Source organism: Haplochromis burtoni, unplaced genomic scaffold, assembly GCF_018398535.1.
Source record: "Haplochromis burtoni strain Fernald_Lab_line unplaced genomic scaffold, NCSU_Asbu1 Contig_43, whole genome shotgun sequence".
NCBI classification, from domain to species: Eukaryota; Metazoa; Chordata; class Actinopteri; order Cichliformes; family Cichlidae; genus Haplochromis; species Haplochromis burtoni.
This window is the reverse complement of record NW_024582404.1, coordinates 1,014,873-1,038,439: the sequence shown is the minus strand read 5'-3', so window position 1 is coordinate 1,038,439 and position 23,567 is coordinate 1,014,873. Positions and strand designations below refer to the sequence as shown.

The window sequence follows — 23,567 nt, the reverse complement described above, 5'->3', positions numbered from 1 at the left end:
ACCTTCTTCAGTATCACTTTTTCTTTTTCCAGAAGTATAACAGTCTCTATTTTCTTGATACATTTAGGAGAAGACTACAGCAAGTCGGGGAAGTATAAAAGGTTATATTTACTGTGTTAGCATCCCGTTCATTCTCTTTTTCTTTTTTTTTCTTTTTTTTTTTTTTTTTGTCCCATTTGGATCTTTGGCCATCAGAATTGTTGTCTTAAGGCCAAGAAAGATGCCAAGCGGATTTATTTTACCAAGTGGATCATCATGGCCTTGCCATATTGGTCCATTTGATTGACCTATATTATAATTATGAATTTATTTTATTTTATTTTATTTTAGCATCCCGTTCATTCTCACAACAGCAAATATGTCAGCCCTAACTGCAGCTTAAGAGTCATGTACATAGTTATGCAAGGCAAATTGCACAACAGTTTAAATGATGTATCACATGAATTACAGCATGACAAAGGATGATAGATTAGTAACTTCACCAATTTCTGTAGCTGCTGCATCACAGGGTTTGGGGTACCTTAAAAATTAGGCAGTGTGTAAAATCTCATTGCTAGATATCAGAGGTTTGCAGATTGCAATCAATAAGTTGTGTTTTCTTTCACCTCCCAATTCAAGTACATAATCCTAGTTATGGTGGTCACTGTAGGACAAGCATCTCTGACCCCCAGTCAACTGTAGTGACTGTCAGTCTGCTGTTTGTTTCGTCTGTCAATATGCAAAACTGTAATATGCAAATATGTAAAGCTTTGTGAAAGAAGTCAGTGGAGCTCACTTTCGTCCAATGATTCAGGTTTTAAGATTAGGCTTCAAACTTTCCTTTTTGCTAAAGCATATAGTTAGGGCTGGATCAGGTGACCCTGAATCCTCCCTTAGTTATGCTGCAATAGGTGTAGGCTGCTGGGGAATTCCCATGATGCACCATGTATTTCTCCCTCGGTCACCTTTCTCACTCACTGTGTGTTAATAGACCTCTCTGCACTCAATCATACTTGTTATTATATCAGGCTCTCCTCCACAGCATGTCTTTATCCTGTCTTCCTTCTCTCTCCCCAACCGGTCGCAGCAGATGGCCCCGCCCCTCCCCGAGCCTGGTTCTGCTGGAGGTTTCTTCCTGTTAAAAGGGAGTTTTATGTCGCCAAAGTGATTGCTCATAAGGGGTCATATGATCGTTGGTCTACCTTACGAAATAAAGCGCCTGGAGGCGACTGTTGTTGTGATTTGGTGCTGTATAAATAAAATTGAATTGATACTGAGGTGAGATGTTGTGAATATCCTGAACTTTTCTGTCAGTGACTGTGAGCCGGCTTTTCTGAAGTATTGGACTCGGATACTTAGCGAATAAACTCTCATACAATGTGAGGATGTAATAGTCATTTACTGGCATTTGGACTCAGCTGACATAACTTCACCTTATAACCAGCTGTTGTTGTTTAGCTGGCTCGTTGTCAGCTGCATGTCTAATCTCCTGTTAGTTTTCAGTGAAGCTTTAGTGTTAGCTGTAACTAAAAAGTGGAAATGGAAATTGGGATTGCCTTGTAATGTAATGTAGAGCCTTCAGTTGGTCTGCAGCTGCAGGAACTTTGGATGGATTAAAAACAGCAGATGATGATTATAATGCACTGGCAGCTTACAGTTTATGTCTCTGGAGATTTCATGACAGGACTTGAAAAAGGTCTCTGTTTAGCTGCTCGGCTGTAAAAAAAAGCTTTGATAAATGTTCGAGGCTAAGGTCAGATATTTGAAAAGAACTACAAGTGAACTCGAGATCAAGCCGGGGCTGTGACCGCTCAAGTGAATGATACTCTTGGGCTGTGTCTTGGTTACGTGGTGTACTGCTGTGCTTCGTGGTTGCATGTGGTGAAGCGACTACTGTGACAAACTCGTACCACCACACAAGTGTTACCGTGACCTCATCCAAATTTGAACAAGTAGTTTCGCACCCTGAACGTTAACCAGACTTCAACCATAATATTTATGGTATGTTTAAAGAGCACAGTTGGTAACAGGTCAGTAACATGTCATGGGCTTTTTATAATGTTATCATTCTGGGAAATGCTGAAATGTTGAGAAGAGGAAGAATGAAGGTTTCTCAACTGTTGCTGTATTGTTTCATTGTTTCAGTATCCATAGCAACAGCTATCTGACATGACAGCAGAGCATCTTCTAATAAATTAATTAAAGTCTTTTAATCATTGATTAAAGTCTTGACTTAAGTCTTTTTTAGGTGACAGCATTAACTAGTGTGAGTTTTACACATATAAGCTTCTAATCCTCGAATACTATTGAAACCACCCTTATGGTGCACCGACAAACCCAGCGCAAGCAGCTTCGAGCAGATGTTGATGCTGTATTACTTCCTGTGTTTCGCACTCTCACAGCCCTGCTGCAGACATCACACATGCAGAGACTTCACAGCCACATTCAGTTCAGCAAAACTGCTTTGTAGAAGTAGTGCCATGCAAAAAGACCTCCTGTATACGAAGGAGAGTTTACAGCCTTGACAGCAACTGTTTTTAATCCCACCCTCCCACGGCTTGGACATGTGCCACCGTGCTGAGTTGAAACACTGCTCGCCTGGCCCTTTTGTGTTTGACCCACCCTGCCCTGGATAAAATTGCATAATTACAGGATGATGACCAAGGTTTTTTGGCACAATTATGACAGCATGCACACATCTTTGCTTGTTCAGCATTTCTTTTTTATAAATTTGCCAAATGCGTTGGATTTACAAATGCAAGTTTAAATGTAACAGGTCTGAACTTTACTGTTTGTTACTTGTCAGCTTGCAGCATCTCTAAGTTTACTTTATCTCTGCAGCTATGATGGCTCTACTTCAGGATTTCCTGGTTGAACTGATAAGACTGTGCGGTAATGTTTGCGGCAGCAATCACTGCCTTACCTTTTTCTTTCAAAACCCTTTTCAGAGCATCTGTCAGTCACACAGTAACACAAATCATAATCCTTTTGGACTCTATTGGGGAACCAACATTTACAAGTGAGCTTCCTGTTTTATAAACTAGCAGTTGAGTCCAAAAACCCATTGGGAAAGTGTTTACTGAAAGTACAGAGCAAGAGAACTGAGAGCTACTTTCCCATAGACTTCCAGCAGGCCATTAGATAGAATGGTTGGTGGCACTTCTGCACTAGCTTCACTTTTTAGCCTCACTTGTCATCTTTTTCCATTCACACTTGGCAACCAACCTGTACATCCTCAGTGTGACGTCAAAGAAAAGCAAACACTGATTGAAATGGTTTCTAACAGTGGATAGAGCACACTCCACCTGGAGCTGTATTAGCCTTAAAGATTTATGAACATAAAATTCAAGTATTTCCAGCCTGTTAAATCATTCTGAGATAGTTTATTTAAACTGGAGGATAGCTCAACACTATGAGAGCGACCTCTGCAAACTCCAAAAGCAAGAAAATTCTTGCAGAAGATGCAACAACACACCAGCTAATCAAAACAGGTTGAAGGAGGAGATACTATCAGCTAATGACTCTGCAGCGCTCGCTAGTTAGACTCCATATCACAGGAAGAGCAAACAGTAGATAGAAATTACTGATTTGGTGAAAAAGCAGGGTTAGCTGGTTTAAAAGCTTGACCCAAGATAAAACATCTCACTTTTTTGAGTTTTGTTGCATGACAGTATTGTGCAGGTCCTGATGAGTTATAACGTTAAGTTACTTTATTCTTTGTCTTGATGCATGCTCAATCATCCAGGTTAGTAAATCCCAAAAGTTGATTCTGTTCATCTGGACGTAGCGTTTTGTGGGAGAAACGTTTCGTCACTCATCCAGGTGACGTCTTCAGTCTCAGCTGACTGCAGGTGTCAAATCTTATAAACAGCACATTTGCATAATGACTGAAACCAGCCCACTGAAGGAACAATGGGCTGGGAGGTCAGTTCCTTAATCTTAATTATGCAAATTCTCATGACCACTGATCAACAACCACTGACCAAAACCCACTGATCAAAGCCCACTGATCAAAGGCCATGAGTCCCATTCACAGAGAGTTGGGGAATGGCTGCAATCACAGCATTGTAAGATGGTGAAAGATGTACCCTTAGGCCCCCTCCTCGATTCAGAGATGGTCTTTCCCTTTTCACGTAAATGGCCTCCTTGACTCCGCCCTCAAACCAGCGTTCCTCCCTGTCCAGGATGTGTACATCATTGATCAGTGGGCTGGTTTCAGTCATTATGCAAATGTACTGTTTATAAGATTGGGGAAACCTGCAGTCAGCTGAGACTGAAGACATCACTTGGATGAGAGACGAAACGTTTCTCCCACAAAACGCTGCGTCCAGATGAACAGAATCAACTTTTTGGAGATTTACTAACCTGGATGATTGAGAATGCATCAAGATATGCAAATTAATCTTGTGAAATTTGGCACCAGGTTATAAGAGCAAACCCAAATGTTAATGCACGAAGCAGAAAACACTCAGAATGTCTTTATTGTTATGAACACATAAGTAGATTAAGTTGGGAGCTTCATGCAAATAAAGATTCAAAATTGCTCATTATAATTTTTATAAAACCAAAAACCAACAAAAACCAGAGGTGATTCTCATCCCTTTAACTATTAAATCAATGTTTAGCCACAAAGAACTCACTTAAATATATGCAGAGTCACCAGCGTTGTCAAAGTAGAGTAAAACTCTTCTTTATTCTTGCCTCTTTCCTCCGCTGTGTGACCTTGTCTATGGGCAGCAGGGAGGAGAAAGAGGTGGCATGAAAGATGAGCCTCCTAACGGTCAAACTCTTCTTTTTTATGTTCTCCGTACATACATAGAATTGTAATTATTGGTTTAATTACCTCTTTGTCGTTACATCAAGGGCACATTTTACACACTTCGTTCATTGTGGTCAGACCGACTTACTGAGGGGTGAGAGGGGCCAAGGGCTATAGGTTCACACCCACCTTGGAAAATTTATGTGTCATTTTTGGCAATTACCAACTCTTAATTAGTTTTAATGAGACAAAGACAGTAGAACAAGCACTCGCACCTTATTCCATCTTTCTCTGCACTTCTTGTAGAGCTCGTCTGTGTAACGAAAGGTTGCAGAAGTGGGCCTGTCAGACATCGGAGAACTCCCGCGTTACTAAACTGCACAAATTAACTGGATTAAGTTAAACTGCATTCTGTTGCTTCAACCTCTACCCGGTAACTTCCTGTTAAATTTCAGATCTGTTGGCCAAGTACATTTGTAGAGAGGCAAGCCTCGTGTGAACGTTCGAGGATTCTAACAGCTGAAGTGGCTGCTGTAGTACACAGACTTTGCACAATTATCCAGCATGTGGCTGGTGTTAAATGTCCAACTGTGGTTGTGGTACAAAGCACAAATACTGTACAGTATTTTACTCCCCAGCACACAATCTGCTGCAACTGATGAGCTGTGAGCTGACTGTTGTTTTCTTGTTTTCAGGTCTGGAAGCGTTGCTAATGACTGGCGTGAGATATATTCCTTTGTGAAGAACCTTACTGACCGGTTTGTGAGGCAAGTATGATATTTTCCTGCTTTCTCATATCTCACGGATGTTTAAAAAGAAAGAGGAATAAGTTGGGGAAAATGGAAGAAGGCCTTTTCTTCTGTTTTACATCTGTTTGACATCAGCATGGCGGTTTTATGGGATAAATGTCTATCACTCAAGCGCTCACACCGTTACTTCCAGCCAGTTGCACAGATTTAAATGACTTCCCACCTGTTTTACAAACTATCATTGTGCAGAATCTACGGCATCCGTCTTGCACATAATTCATTAAAAAGACAAAACGGCAGAAACCGGCTTGAAACGTTCAGCTTGCATAACGTTTGAGTCAAACGGCGCCTGCCAGCACAGTACAGACGGTAGCGACCCAGCCAGAATGAAGTGGTTGGTTGAAGAAAATAGCAAAGGCACCAGGTGGGAGTGGGTGGCAGAGAGGAGCAGTCTTCTGGGCTGTGAGAATGGCCATTTGCACCAGGGGGGGTCCGGCTCCACACTTATCCCCTGCTTCCACCACAGAACGGCTGACAGGCAGACAATGTACAGTAAAGCAAAAGAACACTGGAAGGCGATGAGGACAATCTGCTAAACAATGCTCGCTCACCAAGAGCACTTCTGTTCCGCCATGTGGAGCAAACTGGACTACTTCATCACCCCCCTCTCCACCATTCTCAAAGAAAAAAAAACCCAACACCACCCTCTGATTTGTCCTTGGCATCAACTGCGTCTTTATCCCAAGTCTTTCTTAGAAATAAGAAAAGATCCCAGTACTGCTAAAGAGGTAACAAATAACATCTTAAGCTCCAGTTAAAACCTAAAGTTCGACGTTAAGTCACCACCCACGATTTCTCATCCGTGACTTGCGTGCGGTTAGTTTTTAGTCCACATATGAGTCCCGAAACTTGCAGACAGGATGTGGATGTATACGGCTGCTACCGCTCCCTGCCAAATCTGGCCGTGTGGCTTAAAGATTGTGCTATTTTTGCGGGGGAGGATCGCGACTGGGCCATGTGTCATGTGGGTGAGAAATATCAGCACCTCTCCTTATGCTCTGAAGGCTTCGGATCTCTGAAGGAAACACTTAATTATCTGAAGTTTAACTCGCTCTGTGGGATGGCATCCGTGTGCTTTCTGTCTGTAGCAGAGGTGTGAAGTAACCGAGTGCATGTAATCGAGTATTCACCAGAGTATTGTTTAAGCGACGCAGAAGTATCTTTACTTTAGTTACTTATAGCATCCTGTGATTTCATGGTTACACGATGTTTTTCACCCTAAATTGTGTCGCTGATTGGAATCCACATATGACGAGGACGACCGCGTCGCTGTTACCTTTATGATTGCGCAGGATAAAAACTTTAAGGTCAAGCTTGCAGTGTAAGATGATTCTGATTTTCAGTTGACTTGGACGTTTCGCAGTTTGTCTGTGGTCTGGTCTTTTTTACACCATCAAACACTTGATGCTCGAAAAGTTAAACTGTAGGACACCAGCCTCACGCTGATACGTCTATTTTTCCAGCACTTCTTTATTCTAATTTAACAGGAAAATGTGTTACAGTGAACGCCACCTTTAGCATGAAAGTCTCTCAATGCGGTCACTTCTCAAACCCACTTCCTTGTAATCATATTTTTAGGTGGCTGTTGGCAGAAATATTTGTTTCGTCAAAATAAAATAAAAAATCCCTTGTAGATGTTCTCTAAAGGTTTAGTCTATATTTAATTTGCCTGCTCAATATTTCGTGCTCCTTTTAACCGACGACCCATCACGCCCTTGTGATTGATTTCGGTATTCTAGTGAGGACGAGTGAAAGTGTGTCACACCCTGCTGCTGGTTACTTAGAGCTTCTTTGGATTTTAGTTTGTTAACTGAATTTTATAGTGAAACCTTACTGAAGAAATGCACTTGTAGTTTATTTTGGCTTAAATAAAAATATTGAGAAATCATTGTTTTATAATATTAAAACTAAATAATTCCCCCAGCACTCGTCAGATCTTGTCATTTTTTAAATCCAGCTTAGTCAGAGCTTATATCTATATATGAAAATGTGTAATTTTATATATTCTATTTCATTCATTTCTCATTTTATGGCTTTTATTACAGTTCTAATGTAATTTTATTACCCCCAGTTTTGGGGAATGTCACCATAGCCATGTCTTCGTCCCTGCGTCGGTGTGTACAGGACTCAGAAACCAGCCATGTTTGTTTAAAAAAATTAATTATTAATAATTCATGAGGCGGCGAGCGAGTGCTCGGAGATGACAGAGCGGTACTGAATGTAAACAGCGCTGGCTGTACTGCGAACACTTGACGCCACACTGTTTGGTCAGACACACATCAAAGTGTCCAACGTGTCGTTTAACACCCTTAAAAAGTCACAGGTACAAAATATATAGATTCTATACTATATTTGCGCCTGTGTATGTGTGCGCGTGTGTGTTTGTGTTTGTTCGTGTGTTTATGCGTGACTCACTACCACAACATGTTTCCTGTCTTATTAATCACTTCCTCAGTCCCACAGAAGCTGCTTTAAGTCATCCACTAATATTAGTTGACATTAAAAGAGCCCCTTCTGTTTGGTTCATTATTAATGCGTCTTTAATTCCCTTTAACTGAACTGAACTCATGTAAAAGCTTTATATAACACTGTCTGTCACACTGACACATTCCCAGCTAGTCTGAGAACTTCACGTGTTTGATTGTGGCCGCGATGGTTTGGTAAAGACGACAAAGGACAGAAGTGCAGATTTTTGTACAGGATAATAAAACGTGTCATTATAAAGGGTTTTTTTTAGTTGTTATTATTTAAAACAAGCAACTAAATGAGACATTTAGAGTATTGCTTCTGTTTGTTTATTTAAAACGAATCCCTGTCCTTCTGTTTTTCAGTCCGAGAATGAGAGTCTCGTTCATCGTTTTCTCTGCCCAAGCCAAAGTCCTGCTGCCTCTGACTGGAGAAAGGTACCAGAGTGAACCCTAAATGGCACACAGACATGTATATGCAAATACACATACACTGTACTCACTAAATACACACACACACACACATATATATATATATATATATATATATATATATATATGTGTGTGTGTGTGTGTGTGTGTGTGTTAGGGGTGCAACGATACTCGTATCGATATTGAACCGTTCAGTGCTTTCGGTTCGGTACCCATATGTAGCGAACAATACAAAATGTTTATTTTATTTTATCAACTTTTCTTCTGACGATGCTGTCTGTGTTGAGCGCTCAGTGAATCTGCGTTCGACTACTCTGCCTAGGCTGCACTGTCGAGCGCAGATCCACTGAGAGCAGCACAAGCTAGCAAGACAGAAGCTAAGCTCGTTGCAAGATGGCAAATTGAAGCTCCCCCACCCTCATTCAGATCTGGCATTTGGAACTATTTTGGTCTTCATGTGACGTATGACCCTGAAGGTAAGCGCGTCATGGACAAAAGTAAAACAGTATGTCAGATGTGCCACGCAATGCTCAATTACATGGGTGGGAACTAGTGCGTTAGCGCAGTTAGCTCGTTAACGTGTTGACACCGTCTAGCCCCACGCACGGGGCGATCCGCGGTAGCTCGTTAACGGAGATTTGCCGTGTTGTGGCGTTAACGTCATTTCAAATTAACGCTGACAGCACTAGTGGGAACACAACGAATAGGACTGCACATTTACTCCGACATCATCCTAGTGCAAAGACAAGTGGAAGCAGACAACAAGCAGCATGCTACAAACTTTACCCGAGTCATTTAGACAGCCGTTAGCACAGGATTCTCCTTATGGGGACCTGATATGTTTAATATGCTGCTGAGAATATAGCCCAGAAGAAGCGTATAGTATAGCTTTTATTTTGGAAAGAGCCATTTCTCTGTAATAAACTCTCTTTTCCAAAGATGAGTGATTTCTCGATCAGATTTATTATTTTATTACTTTGTTGTTTCAGCAACATTAAATTTAAAAACTGTACGTTTGAGTTAAAATATATATTTATAATTTTAATAAATGACATTTAAAAAGGCATGAACATTTTTTTGTATCGAAAAAAATATCAAACTGTGACACCAAAGTATCAAACCGAACCGTGAATTTTGTGTATCGTTGCACCCCTAATATATATGTATATATATGTATATGCACATGTAAATACATATATAAGGTGCATTATGCATGAAGTGGTAACTGTAACTTCATGCATAACTGCTTCTTTTTTAATTAAAATTGCAGAAGGGTTTTATATATTAATGTTGGAATTGTGTATTTTCACATTTTCATCATCCTAAAAAGCTTAAATGTGAGGATCAATGATCTGCATGATAACTACTGATTTAACATTCTCACCCAAGAAAAGGAAAATGTTTATTTACTTGATCTGAATTCCAATTCTTTAAATAAATATTAAATACTTTGACAAATAATAATAAAAGCATTTTTAAGTGTCTTTTATTTTTTGGTTTTTACCACTTTAGGGTATAAATAATTTGGCAAGTGGTTTACTGTCGTATTTTTATCTGCACTGTCATCAAAACCATATCTAAATTTAGCACTATTTTTAAAAATGACATAAATAACACTTTAGACAAAAGTGTGATGTGTCTTATTTCTGGAAAGTGAAACTTTTTAATACTTGTTAATATCAGATTAAGAAAACAGGGGATGCACAGATGACGTGAAAAGACACTGGCATCTGCACTGGAAACATTTTGGAACATGGCTGATGCTGAGAGTTGTTATTATGAAGAATAAAATAAGTGGTTTTTAAAGATGTTGGAAATGTGTTTGTTATCTTTGAACATTAAGCCAAACAGCAAAACTGATGCAAAGAACAAGAACAGTAGCGTAACTGTAATGATGATATTGCAGTCAACAAAGCCGATGTTGGTCAGAATAGTGAGTGTCATCATGTAGCTGCTGTAAAGACATTTTACACATCAGTGCTGCCAGAGAACACGCTGAAATGTGATTCGGTGTCAACACGTGGCGTGAGCCGCTAAGCGTTTCTTTATATCGTCAACATTTTTAGACACGAGATTGAAGAAGGTCTGCGGCTTCTGAAAGATGTGACTCCAGCAGGTGAAACGTATATGCACAAGGGAATCGAACAGGTTCGTTTTCTCTCCTTTTACTTTGTAAAGTAATCGTAAAACACAAATCTGATAAAATGCTCGTCACCAATCTGGTCTTGCAGGCCAACGAGCAGATAAAGCAACAGTCGGTCAAGTCCTCCAGCATCATCCTGGCTCTGACAGACGGGAAGCTTGCAGTTTATGTTCACGAACTGACTGTAAAGCAGGTGATTTTCATTCTGACCACAGCTCTAAATGTAGCTTATCTCCCCCCTTCCCTTGCTTTCTTACCTCAGCGTAGTTTAAAATTAAACTCTGCATTTTTCCTCATTCAGAAAATAAAACCCTTTTTTTTTTAACTTATTCATTTGCAGAAGTATCTGTTCATCTGTTTATTTGCACTCTGTTTCATGATGTTTTTTCTTTTTTTAAATTTCAACCTGTTGCACATCATCCACGCATTTATTTGAACTGCAGGCTGACGAAGCGAGGAAATATGGCGCTCGTGTTTACTGTGTGGGTATCAAAGACTTTGATGAGCAGCAGGTAAGAGGGCTTTAGTCTTAATCTAAACATAAGACGAGTCTGTCGCTGAATGTGTGCTCAGTGATTCCGGTTCTGGTGTAAGACACATTGGCGTGTTGGAAGAGTGTCAGGAAAAGGTAAACATCATCAGTGCTTTTACCTGTGCGGAAAAACCAAGTGAAGTAGTAGGACACCCAAACATGTTCTCGCTGTCAAACTTTCACCTTTTAAAGGCTTGAAGGTGGTCGGAAAAAATAATAATAATTTACATTAAAGCAGAGAACAGAGTCTTCGTGACCTAAAGCTCGAGTTCATGCCGGGAACACCGGATGTACAGTTGAGGGAACATATGAAGTCTTTGCAGTTTCCAGGATTTCTGCATCGATTACTCTTAAAATGTTGTTGATTCTTCTTCTGTTATTATAGACAAACACCAGCTGAAAATACTTCTAACATGTAAATAGTTGTGCTTTTTTTGCCTTTCTGAATGCTTCATATAACTACTTGATGATGTGGAGGAGCTTTGGACCTGGAGCCATATTTCTGGGATGTCTTCATCCCTGTCAGCTCGATCAAATTGTAAATTCAGTGTTTACGCATCGATTTCAAGGAGCAGGAGGACGCAGCAAAGCAAAACCAAACCATGATGCTGCCTCTGTCATGCAGAGCGCACTTCCTTTAGTCCTCCACTGTACAGGAAAGCCCAGCTTTAGTCTCATTTGTTGAAACTTGAGATGCTGCAGTATTTATTTGCAAAGCTTCTTTTGGTCTGTGTCAGTTACTGCAGACACAACCCCTCGGTTCATGACTGAGCTTATAGTGTTTGGTTTGTTCAGGATCGCCACTGCTAACAGCTGCAGTGTCGCTGGATTTCTTCCATTTGCGGACACTTTATGTTTGTATTAATAAACACTCGCTTCATTAGAAATTCCTCTGTAGACTTTTCCAGCTTCTCGCGTCTCCGTGGTGCTTTTGTGAAAGCTGCTGTAATCAAAGCTTAGTTTATGCCACCCAGCTATTCTCAAGAAAAGTAACCAGACTTTGTATGCCGGTGATTATTAGGAACACCTCAGTCCAAGCAGCTTGTGGAGAACTTGTAAGCATAAAGGTTCACCTTTTTTTTCAGCCTGCAGCATGTTATTGTGAATTAGATTTAAAAAAAAAAAAAAACACCAAACAATTCATGAATAATCTGTGCAGAACTCCGTCTAATCCAAAGCTTTTTTCTTGCACCCATACGTGTGACCAGTTCTCTCATCTTAAATCACTCTCGCTTTTCAGGTGTTGATCTTAACCCTACAGTGCCATTTGTAGCATATCTGATAGATGAGTTTCTGAGACCTGTATCTCATCAAAATGATCAACACTTGCCATAATCTCAAAATGTTATGGACAAAACTCTTTTTTTGTTTTGTTTGTTTTTTTAAAATTAACATTGGCAACAAAAAGTTGCCAAAAACGTCCAAAATATCAAATGTGATACAAAAAATATATAATAAAAATATATCAGACAGAGCACGATATAGCAAAAACAAAATTTGGATTTTGTTATAATCTCATTTCCAGAAAATCAGAATTTTCTGCCTGTTTTTTGTTGCTTTGGGTCTTACAGGATAATATTAGTTTCATTCCCAGTGGTCGGTCATTATTTTCCCAAAATAAGTTGGAATACTGTACATGACTTTCTAGGACATGATATTTAAACATTTACTCTTTTTTTAGATCGCATGATCAGTTATTACTTTTCATGCTTTTTATTTTTGGACAAGCTTCCTTTTGAAATGGAATGAGAGTGTGCATAAAGAGGGTGCACACTAATATTTTTGGCTCATTGTGTGTTTGTTTTTCACAACATTAAAGAATGCGTGGAAATTTAAACCACTCTGAACTTTAAAATAACATTAAATTGAGGGTAATTACATTACAAATACTTGATACTAGCGATATGACCAGAAACTAAACTAATACACAGTAAATGAACGTGTGATCATACAGGAATAGTTAAAGTGTGTTTATACTATTAAGCCAGAATAGCAAATTCTTAAAGGTTGATTTAGCGTGTCGCCGGAGATTATATTAAGCAGTACAGAGACCACAGGAGTGTAACTATTAAGGCTTACTGTGAGCATTTGTTGTCATTAGAAACTGTGGAGTAAAAGCACCATTTCTGTTGGCTGTGAAATCGGTTATTGGCTCCTCACACCGTTCACACTATTTTTATTGTATTTATTATTTGTCTCCGTAGCAAATGATGAGTTTGTGCTCATATCGTAAAGTGACGTCAAGAATTTCTTCCCTCTAATGTCACCGATGCTCAGTGCTGTCTGCACTTTTACTGTCACTCTTCCAACATGGTGGCCTGTCCCTTGTAACCATTGGTAACCGATCCTTTGATGAGAACTTAAGTCAAAAACAATGGCAATGTTGCTCCCAATTTGTGCTGCAATTTTTTTTTTATAGTTGAGCAAAGTGTTTGCCACAGTCATGCCATCTGTTTGTCTCCTCCTGCCCATAATATGAAGGGAAAGACAGAGCTCAGTCATAAAGAGAAAAAGAAGAAAGCCGTGTTAAATCAGCACTGCTCCCTGTTTACTCCATTCTTTCGTGATACCAACAGCTTGCTGAAATTGCGGACACCAAAGACCATGTGTTTCCTGTCAAAGATGGCTTCCACGCTCTCAAAGGCATTATCAACTCTGTAAGTTTGCCTGACGTGTCTTTTTTTGTGTCTTCGTGAGGTAGCTTTGTCGTTCGTGCTGTAGACTAACAAGCTGTGGGTTTCAGCTGAACCTCTCTTCTCCGTATGCAGGCACAGCTCAGCTGCTAACATAGTGCACGCTGTTTGTCAATTCAGCAATTGAGTAAAGTTGTTTCCTTTGGCTTCGTTGGCATTTCTCACAAATTAGAGCAAAACCTCAGTGGACTTCCTGCTACGCTGTTTGGAAAATGTCTGTGGAAATAACTGGTCGTTGTGTCCTCTTTTTGCACACAAAGACGGAAATGTCTTAGTCACTCTGTCGCAAATTACACGCTGTGATGGGAACAAGTAGTCACTGTCCATATAGCATCCGCTTCACGCTGTGTTTTTTATTGTGTCACAAGGCGCGAGTGCAGCAGCAGGGCTTCAGTAGAGCTAATTCTCATTTTTTTAGATGATTTTTCAAAATAAAAGCTGGTGTAACCCACCAGTGCGACACAGAAATCAGCGAGTCGCCCTCAGAGAGCGAGAGTCCCTTAAACAGTGTTTAAATAACGTTCACAAACAGCCGCCTCATGCTCTGCCAGCCAGTTAGTTATACTTTCCATGTGCTGCAGCTTTTAGCCTGAATGCTGTCAGCCAAGGTGGGGGTTTGTATGGCAACATTTTCACATGAGTCTGAGCCCAGAGTCCTGCAGAGCACTCTGACCCGAGCTGGACTTACATGAGCTGAAAAGGCCAGCAGTGTTTAGGAAAAGAGCAGAGCTAAATGTTGCTGTCAGACATGCAGCTGGAAGCACACAAAGCCAAAGGCTGCGACTTGTTTCTGTGTGATGCAAAGAACCACGAGCTATGATTGATGGCTCTACTTTTAAAACGACTGTGATGTACAGGAAAGTGCTGCTTTCTACCTTTGTCTTGTGAATGCAAAAATAAACAGGTAATACGGAGATACTTCATGCCAGTTCTTTATAAATGTGTTAATTTTATAGTTTATTTAGACACAGAAACATGTAAAGCTTTTAATTTAAGCACTGCAGCTGCTGTTAGCAGAGTCTCGCTCGTGCATGTGCAGCCACGATTCATTGAAAGCAGCTGTAATTGTTGTTGAACTATTGTTGAGTGTGAGTAACCACAAAGATGAAAATGTTCTCATGTGTAAGTCCAAGAATACTGTCAACTGTCAGAAGTACAGACACCCAGTTTGTAACAGTTAAGATCAGAAGATAAAAGACTTTGGGGTGAAGGGTGAACATGATTACTGATATTTTGAAGAAAATGCTTCAGTCTGTTTATTCTATCAGAAAGAGAGCTTTGTTCACAGGGCACGCTTGCCACTAAAGGCACATGTCCGTGTTTTTTTGTGGTTTCGAGACACTCCAACCGTTATCCAAAGCGTCTGAAAGCCTGTCCGAGAAAGTCCAGGACAACAACAAAAAAGCTCGTCCCCTCAGAAGAGGAGCTGAGTGCAGTGACGCTTCCAGCATCCAAATGAAACGAGGAGCATTCCTCTCTGATTACTAATACTGGATTCCTGACTAGTTGGCCTTCTTGCTTCACTGTTGGATTTTGAGGATTTGAGATCATCTGTGCAGCCTTTTGCTGCAGGATCCACCCCGCCTCTGTGACCAGCATGACAAAACTCGCAGGAAAAAGCTCAGCAAAGTTGGGTTTCTGCACCCTCGTTTATTTCTTCTGCACTGGCCCTTTGTTGTCTGAGCTGCAGGCCTTTTGGGAAAGCCCCAAATTCAACTGCTATCAGTAACTTCCTTCGCTACTGGACTGTTAAACTCTGCACCATTAGTTGTTATCTTGTGGCACTTTACTGCAAAATAATGCATATGACAAAGAGTTCATTGCCATATGAACCTTTCCACTTAATTATTTCCAGAAAGTGATTAGACTAGCCTCATCCTTGCAGAAACCCCCGCCAGTTACAACACTGGCTGAGATATTTGGATGACTTTGGGTATTTGGACGTCTGCCTCCTTTTCCCTCTGCAGCCCGTAAATAATGTTTGTCACTAGATCCCAGAGAAATGAATAGCTGCTGTTTGAGTTGAAGCAAACGGAGGCCTCTAATCTCAGCATTCAAAGCTTATATTTTAATATCTTCAAAACACCGAGGATGTAGTTTGTGGATCCTGTAACCCAAACAATTTACCAAATTTTCTTTAAGAGTGAAATTTTTCTGTATGTGCGAGATGGAATTTCTTCAAGTGGAAAATTTCACTAGATGGAAAAACAGTGTAATTCCTGAGGTCCTCCCATTATTTTAAGCTTAGGGAGGCAAACAGTCAGTTGTTTTTTTTTTTTATTTCCCCCTTTTTTTTTTTCTCTATCGCACTGCCAACGAAGTAATTAGACCGGGAAAATAGTGGCACAGAGGAACAGCAGCAGATCCTTTTCCCTCCCAGCTGTCATCTACAACCCTCTCCCCTTTTAACAATTCCATATCAAACCGTCATATTTAATAAGGCTGCTGTAAACACTTCCGTCTTCCTCTTCTCAGATTGAAGTTTAACCCAACATCAAATGAAAGGTTCAAGTGTCCTATATTGCAGTTAATATGCTTCTTTTTACTGACTGTGTACTGGGATTTGCATAGTTTGTCCTTTGTTGATTTATTGAATCATAGCCGATAGTGCGGCTCCATGACAGTGGGCTCACACAGGCTCTTTATATGGTAATGCAGGATCCCCGAGGTTTTTAATCGAAGTGAGGAACAGTAATAGTCTTGCATAATTTTCCCATAAAAGCTGACACAGCTGCTGTTCTACCTCCTGTTCTCCTCACCGCTGATATTCAGCGCTCTCCTTTAGCCTGCAGGTCCAGAGGAGCAAGACATTTCTCAGGTGTTGCACTCTAATCTGTTTTCTAAACTTGACAGAGTCGATAACGGCCAGGACTTGATGTATTTATTCTCAGCCCTCAAGCAGTAATGTTTGCATTTCATGTCCCCTTCCCCTCTTATCCTCAAGATATTAAAGAGATCGTGCACAGAGATCCTGAGCGTGGAGCCCTCCAGTGTCTGTGTGAATCGTAAGTAAATCCCGATCAAGTTTTTGGAACTCAAGTCGATTTATCCTCCGCAGGAATCTTTTTGTTTTTACATGTGCTGAATGAAACCATGACATCCTTCCAATTGTGTCGAGCCTGCTCATAGACAAGTAAAACTTTAATGTTGGTAGTGCAAAGTCATATGAGAGGCCATCAGAAGAAAGGCGAAGACTTTTAAAATTCCTCCTCTGAGCTTGTCTGCTGTTTGTTTACATTCCACAGAGTCCTTTGATATCGTCCTCAGAGGGAACGGCTTTGCCCTCGGACGCAGCAATGAGGGCGTCGTCTGCAGCTTCATAGTTGGCCAGCAAACCTTCAGTAAGTGGAGAAAACCCAGAGTAAAAGCTTTATATACATACACCATGTAGTCGTTTAATGTCATAACTCACTGTGTTCCTTCGGGTGGACTTAAGTGGACTGGTCTGTGCAGTAAACTGATGGTGAGCATGCAGGATTCAACTCTGCACAGTTATTGATTAATAATTTGAAATGACTCTTAAATATACAACACGGGTACCAATCATAGGACAGTAACTCCCTGTTAATGAACTGCTGAAGCCACATTGTCTGATATAATCATGATTACCAGTGACCAGAATGATGTCCTGACGAGCTCGTTACATCCTGCACAACCGAGCAATCGTTGCAGCTAAGCTGTCAAATGATCATTGGCCCAGTCCTGTTATTCACGCAACACATTCACATCTAAAACTTTTGCAAATATTTGCTCAGATTTGTATTTTTACAGTGTCGTAAGTTTAAATTTGCTTGTGGCTTTAAAAAAACTACCAGGGAAGTCGAAAATCATAAAGAGGAAGTCGGCATGCCCGCAAAGGAATTTTTTCTGAAGACAATATCATGTGGCTGTCTACCACAATCTGTCCATCCAGTCTTTTTTGTACAGAAATATTTTCTTTGCATGACCCGTATTTCTTTGCTCCTTCCAGTAAATATGTTTCCCAATCTTCTGACTAAAGGGTTCCAAATTAAATTGAGTTGAATCTTCCCGTTGCTCACACAGCAGGACCATTGTTTTCACGTCACGTCTCCTGAAATGTCATCTTTATTTATATGCTGACAAACAGTGTTGGCCAAATTGCTTGAAAAAAGTAATTAGTAACTAATTACTGATTACTTCTCTAAAAAAGTAATCCCATTACTTCACTGATTACTTGTTTTCAAAGTAATTAGTTACTTAGTTACTTTTTGAAAACATGATACACAACCTGAGTATGTCATAAAGCAATAGACCTTTCAGCCCAGTTCTATTTTTTCACATCATAAAACTGTAATCACATGAAAAAGCCTCTTTTTAAAAATTGTTTTTTTTAGTTTAAATCTTTTAATTTTATGCACATTGCATCAAGCAAAAATTAAATTATATGCAACAGTCTTTGACCTGAAGACATTCTTTAACATTTAACCCAATTTTCTGCATATTCCAGCATATAAAGTAAAATATTTTTTTGTGTTTAAACTCTTTCAAGTAGTTGCAAGTAAAACAGCAGAAAATAAATAAAATCAAAGTCCTGTCGCTCTGAAATCTATTGTCACCTGTTTATCAGGAGTGGGGTGAGTGGAGGTTTGCCCGGCGCCACAGCGGTCATGTCAGTGGGGGGATCCGGGGGGTTTTCTGTGAAGTTCACATTCCTGTGGCAGCGTGCTCGATGTTTAGTTTAGGGGTTTGTTCGCTGTAAAAAGAAGTTTTCTTCCCACACAGAGTGTACAGCGGACGCTAATGTCTTTGTCACTTTTTACAGAATCAAAACTCAAAGTAATGTGATTACTTCCACGCTTTAAATGCGGCATGGTCGTTCTCTCTCCCACACTACATATTATCCATTGTTGAGCTACACACCTCCGTTACCACGAATGTCGCTCACAAACAAAATCACAGTTTAGTAACGCAGTAACGTAGCGTGCTTACAGAAAAGTAACAGTAATCTAATTACTTTTTTCAATAGTAATCCCTTATTACTCGTTACTTGAAAAAGTAATCAGATAACAGTAACAATAACAGGACTTTATATTGCAGAGTAAAAACCAGTACGTGATGGGGAAAAACTCCAACAATAATATGAACCCTTAAGGACAAGCACTTGGCGACAGTGGGAAGGAGAAACTCCCTTTTAACAGGAAGAAACCTCCAGCAGAAATGGGTTTAGAGACGGGCTTCCATCTGTTGTTAGAGGGGAAAGAGAAGAGAGCAGAGGCAGATGGGACAAAAGGTGCACATGGGAAAGAACAAAGCAACCACCAAACCTTAGAATGTGCACTGTGGACATTTTTCTTCTCAAAATTTGGAAAATAACCCAAAACTTGCAATAATAATTGCAGACTAACCCAAAATCTCAGCAATGCCCTAAAAGCAAACAGTAAGTCTGAGCTCAGCAAATTGTGGTTAACGTGTTTGTACGCTGCATCCTGAAATAGCTGTCTGCACTCTGATTAAAGGTTTCCCCAGAGCCACACTCGCAGTAACAGACACTCCACCCTCATTCTCCACTGCTATGAATGGATCTTATGTGTGTTCGTTTATAGTGGAAAACCTATGAGGATTTATTGTCTTTTAAGGACGTAACGTGAGCGACACAGACATGGAATACAGTATGTGTTGGAAAATCTTCATCTCGCTGAGAGGTCGGAAATGGCAAAACAAACCCGGCCCGGACATGTCTGTTATCTCACTCATCTCAATGATCTGAATTCAACAGAAGGAAGGGGGGGATGTACAGTAGGTCACCGCGCTCCTTATTTTGTGCTTGCAGTCTGTTCTGATAAGAAATCCTTTTTTTAGGAAGCAAACGGGATTTGGCACCTAGAGCCAATCTTTTAAAGCTCTCATTTGGCCGTGGGATCTGTGGGATCGGTGACTGCCAATGACAACACTTCCATCCTTGACAAGTTATTTTTGATTTTCAACATTTCAACTTGACTAAAATACTTGGAACATATTTTTTCCCTTTAAAAAATAAATTCATCTGATTTAGGAAGCGGCCATTAGCAGATGTCTTCCTGTTAGTCCTTTCTCAGTTTAGGCTGTCTCACATTCGCCCACTTGGGGCTATTTATTCCCTTACTGGCTTTTGCATGTGTTCAGTCCAGACCTTTTTAACAGTGGGGCACCTTATAATTATGGACAAGCATCATGGCAGCTATGGAACACAGCACATATGTGAAGCAGATGCTTCACTCAAACCAGTTGGATCCCTCTGTAGAAAAGGAGGAACAAGTTTCAATCATCAGAGTGACCTCTGTGACTGGAGACGCTTCAGGTTTTTGTCAACCTGTGCTGATGAACGCTCTCAGATTATAATCCAGTCATTTATTTTATTTTGTGCCCAATCGAGTCCCAGTTCCAAAATCTCATAGGATAAAAAATCCTGAGCGTAGAAGAAATGTTCATTAACACAAGTCAGTTAAAATGTGACAATATCACTGATTTTTATTCAAATGGGAAAGATACAGGTCTATTTAACCTCCTAGGTCCACATATGTGGACATCACATTTTGGGTTATGTAGACCAAAATACTCAATTTTGCTCTACAAGGGCCTGATATCCACTTACGAGGACATTATACTGCTACTGTTCTATCGAAATTTTAAACGAATATCCTCATATGTGGCTCTCATTTTTCTTAAAAACAAAAATAAGGTAAAAAAAATCTGGTAATTCTTTGTTTTTACATTCATCGGGCCCCAATCAGCCCAAATATCAAAGAGAAATTAAAAATGCATGCTGTGGAAGAGTTCGGGTCTTAGGAGGATAACGCAGAGGCTCACAGAAGGCTGTTGGTTGCCAGAGAACCCCAGAACTGGCAGGTTCACCATGAGCGGAGGTCATCCTGTGGGGCTCTGGCAGCGCTGCTTTTGTTCCTCCTCTCACAAAGCAGCAGATACCTGTCTTACTGTTGGATTGATGCTGCCCCTCTCCAGCTCTCCTTACGTAACTACTGCTCTGCTGCACACTGTTGAGACTATACTGGGCAAGACCGCAAACCCAACCTGTACTGGACGCAGTTACCATCTTGTGTCACCAGTAGACCAGAACTAGAGAACAATCGGTCAGGAAGGTGAGGAGAGAGCAATGGTCTGTGTCCACCACCATCAAAAATGTTGTCTTGTTTTTGGTCCTCCAGTGGACCTGTTGTGTTTTAAATCACACCAGAGCAGGTGAAATGGATTCGTGATGGTTTACACTTTCTAATGGGACAGTTTAGTTTAACTGGCTTTGTGTTACACCGTAGTGATCGAGGGTTTCCTTCATGTTTGACTGTGTAGACAGAACAAGCACAGATACATAAACAGATACTGTGTTACAATCCGTAATCCGTACTTACCTCATTAAACAATCTGCAAAGTTAATAATAAAACTTTTTTTTATTTCTTCCAGCTGAGAAGCCGAGCACGGTGCGTAATGACTATCTGCTGTGTCCCGCCCCGAAGCTCTATGAAGTCGGACAGTAAGTAGGACGTTGTTTTATTGTCGTATATGGAGAAGCCGTCACAAACAGTGGAATCTGTGCTAACAGTGATGCTAAAATATCAGAGAAAACTTTATGTGATATAGTATAATGCATCATAGTGTTGGAACTGTTCTATTTAAATCTTTTTGTTCGAGTCATGAAGAAGAAAGATCAATTTGACTGAGTGTAATTATTTTATTATAATCGTGAATTGAAAATCAGATTCATCACCTACCATGACAGATGACATATGTGTCAGTCATGTGTGCAGTGTTGTCCACAGCTGTGGCTTTGATGTTTTTATTACACACTTTCTTTATCGAAACAGCGTTTTAACTTTTGGCTCACTCACTTCAGAAAGGTTGAAGGGTTTTTTCTTACATCTCTTCCTTACTTTTTACATTTTAAGTAGTTGCCTAGGTAACATGATGACATCATCAGAGATGAAACCCCTCACCGACCTAAGATGTACTTGTGTGCTAAGTTTGGTTGCTCAACACCTGATGAGGCAGAGGTTCATGTGTATATCATGCAGAGCTCCAACGCAACAGACCTCCAGATATGATGCAAAGGCGAGGTCAGCTAGAGGTTATGCTTCCGTGCACACCTTTAATTTAATTAAGACATTTAAAATTATTCAAGGTAAATATATATACACTTCAGTATATTCTTTTTTTTTGCCATAACAGTTGGTGAGCATGAACAAAAGTGAACTTTCTTGGCTGTAAATATTCACTGTGTGTGGAAATGCAGCAGTGTCTTCAGGACACATGTTCTCAGAAACATATGACATGATATATGCAGCTCGTTTGTGTTTCTATAGATACATTTATGTTTTCATCTTGGCACGATGACAAGAAGAGACGTGTGAAGTCTCAATGACAGGATCGCGCTGGCGTCTACAAATAGGGACAATCTAAATAGATTCAATATGCTGCCCCATAAATTGTTACGGCAAAGGAAAGAAAGGAATGTTGTGTAGGATAAATGCCAGAGCTCAGTGTTTGTTTTTCAGCTTTATGTTGAATTCGGGAAGCTTAACTCAGTCGGTGAATCATATATAAGGTCACGTCCTTTGTAGTAGTTACTTCCCCTTTTACCCACATCAAGAATCTTCCCCCCAAAAAAAGCAAACTTCCGTTTTCTGGAGAAATTAAGCTTCTTTTGTGCAGCTCAGGTCTCTGTGTTTGTTTGTTTTCTTCTTATTTTTATTTAAATCACACGCCTCTAAAGTTTTACTGAAAGATTAAAGTCTTGGTTTCTCTCGTGCACATTTTCTATTTTTTTCCACTCAGTTTTTCAAAAGTCTTTTGTGCAAACAATCAGCTCCTAAGTCTGTAAATTAGCTGTATGTTAAAACGCGTAAAGACGCAGTAAACAGTGTAGAAGAGACAAACACCCCATACATACAAGCCGCAAACACTCGAGTGAAAACAGTGCAAATACGCGTTTATTCCAGCCCGCGTTGCTGTTGTTTGATTTTAACGGCATCTCTTATAATCCCAAACCATAGCAGATGATCGCTAAGGCATTATAGATGGAACAACAGATTTTAATGTCCTTGCTGACTGCAATCCAATCAAAAATGTATGATTATGAGTGCCGCTGGCTCCTGAAGGTCTTCCAGCTCTAAATGAGATTGTGTATAATACAGTATGACGGCGGCGATGCCGTAACTACACCGAATCAACTTGAACCTCACCTCAGTTAATCCGCTCATGTCAAAAATCTAAAGTGTTCATGAAAACATGATATTTTCATTTTTTTATATTTTATAAAAACAGTGGCCTAAACTACAGAGAAGAGATGGAAACATACAGACTCTAAAAAACAGCATTTAAATGCAAAAACAAACATCAATGCATTAATAACACAGGTCTGAAAAAAAATTATTTTCAGTTGCATGTGTTAAGGTTCAAAATTGAGGAAGGAGAGTACAAACAACCATTGGTCCAGAAGCTCTTGGTCAAACAATGATTTTAATGAATACACACGTGTGGGAAGACACTCTGTCCGTGGACAGCAAGTGATCTCCGACTTAATCAAAGCATACACAGATTTTTATAGCATCTGGGCTGAAATTTAATGACGCCCCTTCAACGTCACAGATACATTTTATACATAGATCAGATCAAAACCACAATGACTTTTAACATAGTTTAAAAAGAACATCGTCTTCCATCTTCATAACAGGTACTTCCTGTCACTGCTGGATGCTCTCTTGTCATCTTGACACCTCAGCAGCAGTTCTGCGACAAACTGCTC

The 23,567-nt window shown here is 40.1% G+C and overlaps 1 protein-coding gene across 1 annotated transcript in view; it reads left to right on the top strand.

Annotated features, from left to right (window-relative positions):
• Window positions 1-23,567, top strand: part of antxr2a (ANTXR cell adhesion molecule 2a) — an 81,657-nt gene that overhangs the window by 1,788 nt on the left and 56,302 nt on the right. The window contains exons 2-10 of the mRNA XM_005921981.3: window positions 5,434-5,505; window positions 8,379-8,450; window positions 10,511-10,592; window positions 10,676-10,780; window positions 11,031-11,099; window positions 13,696-13,776; window positions 16,757-16,817; window positions 17,058-17,153; window positions 21,230-21,299. Of these exons, the coding sequence (XP_005922043.1) occupies window positions 5,434-5,505; window positions 8,379-8,450; window positions 10,511-10,592; window positions 10,676-10,780; window positions 11,031-11,099; window positions 13,696-13,776; window positions 16,757-16,817; window positions 17,058-17,153; window positions 21,230-21,299 (708 nt within the window). The remainder of the gene's footprint in view (window positions 1-5,433; window positions 5,506-8,378; window positions 8,451-10,510; window positions 10,593-10,675; window positions 10,781-11,030; window positions 11,100-13,695; window positions 13,777-16,756; window positions 16,818-17,057; window positions 17,154-21,229; window positions 21,300-23,567) is intronic.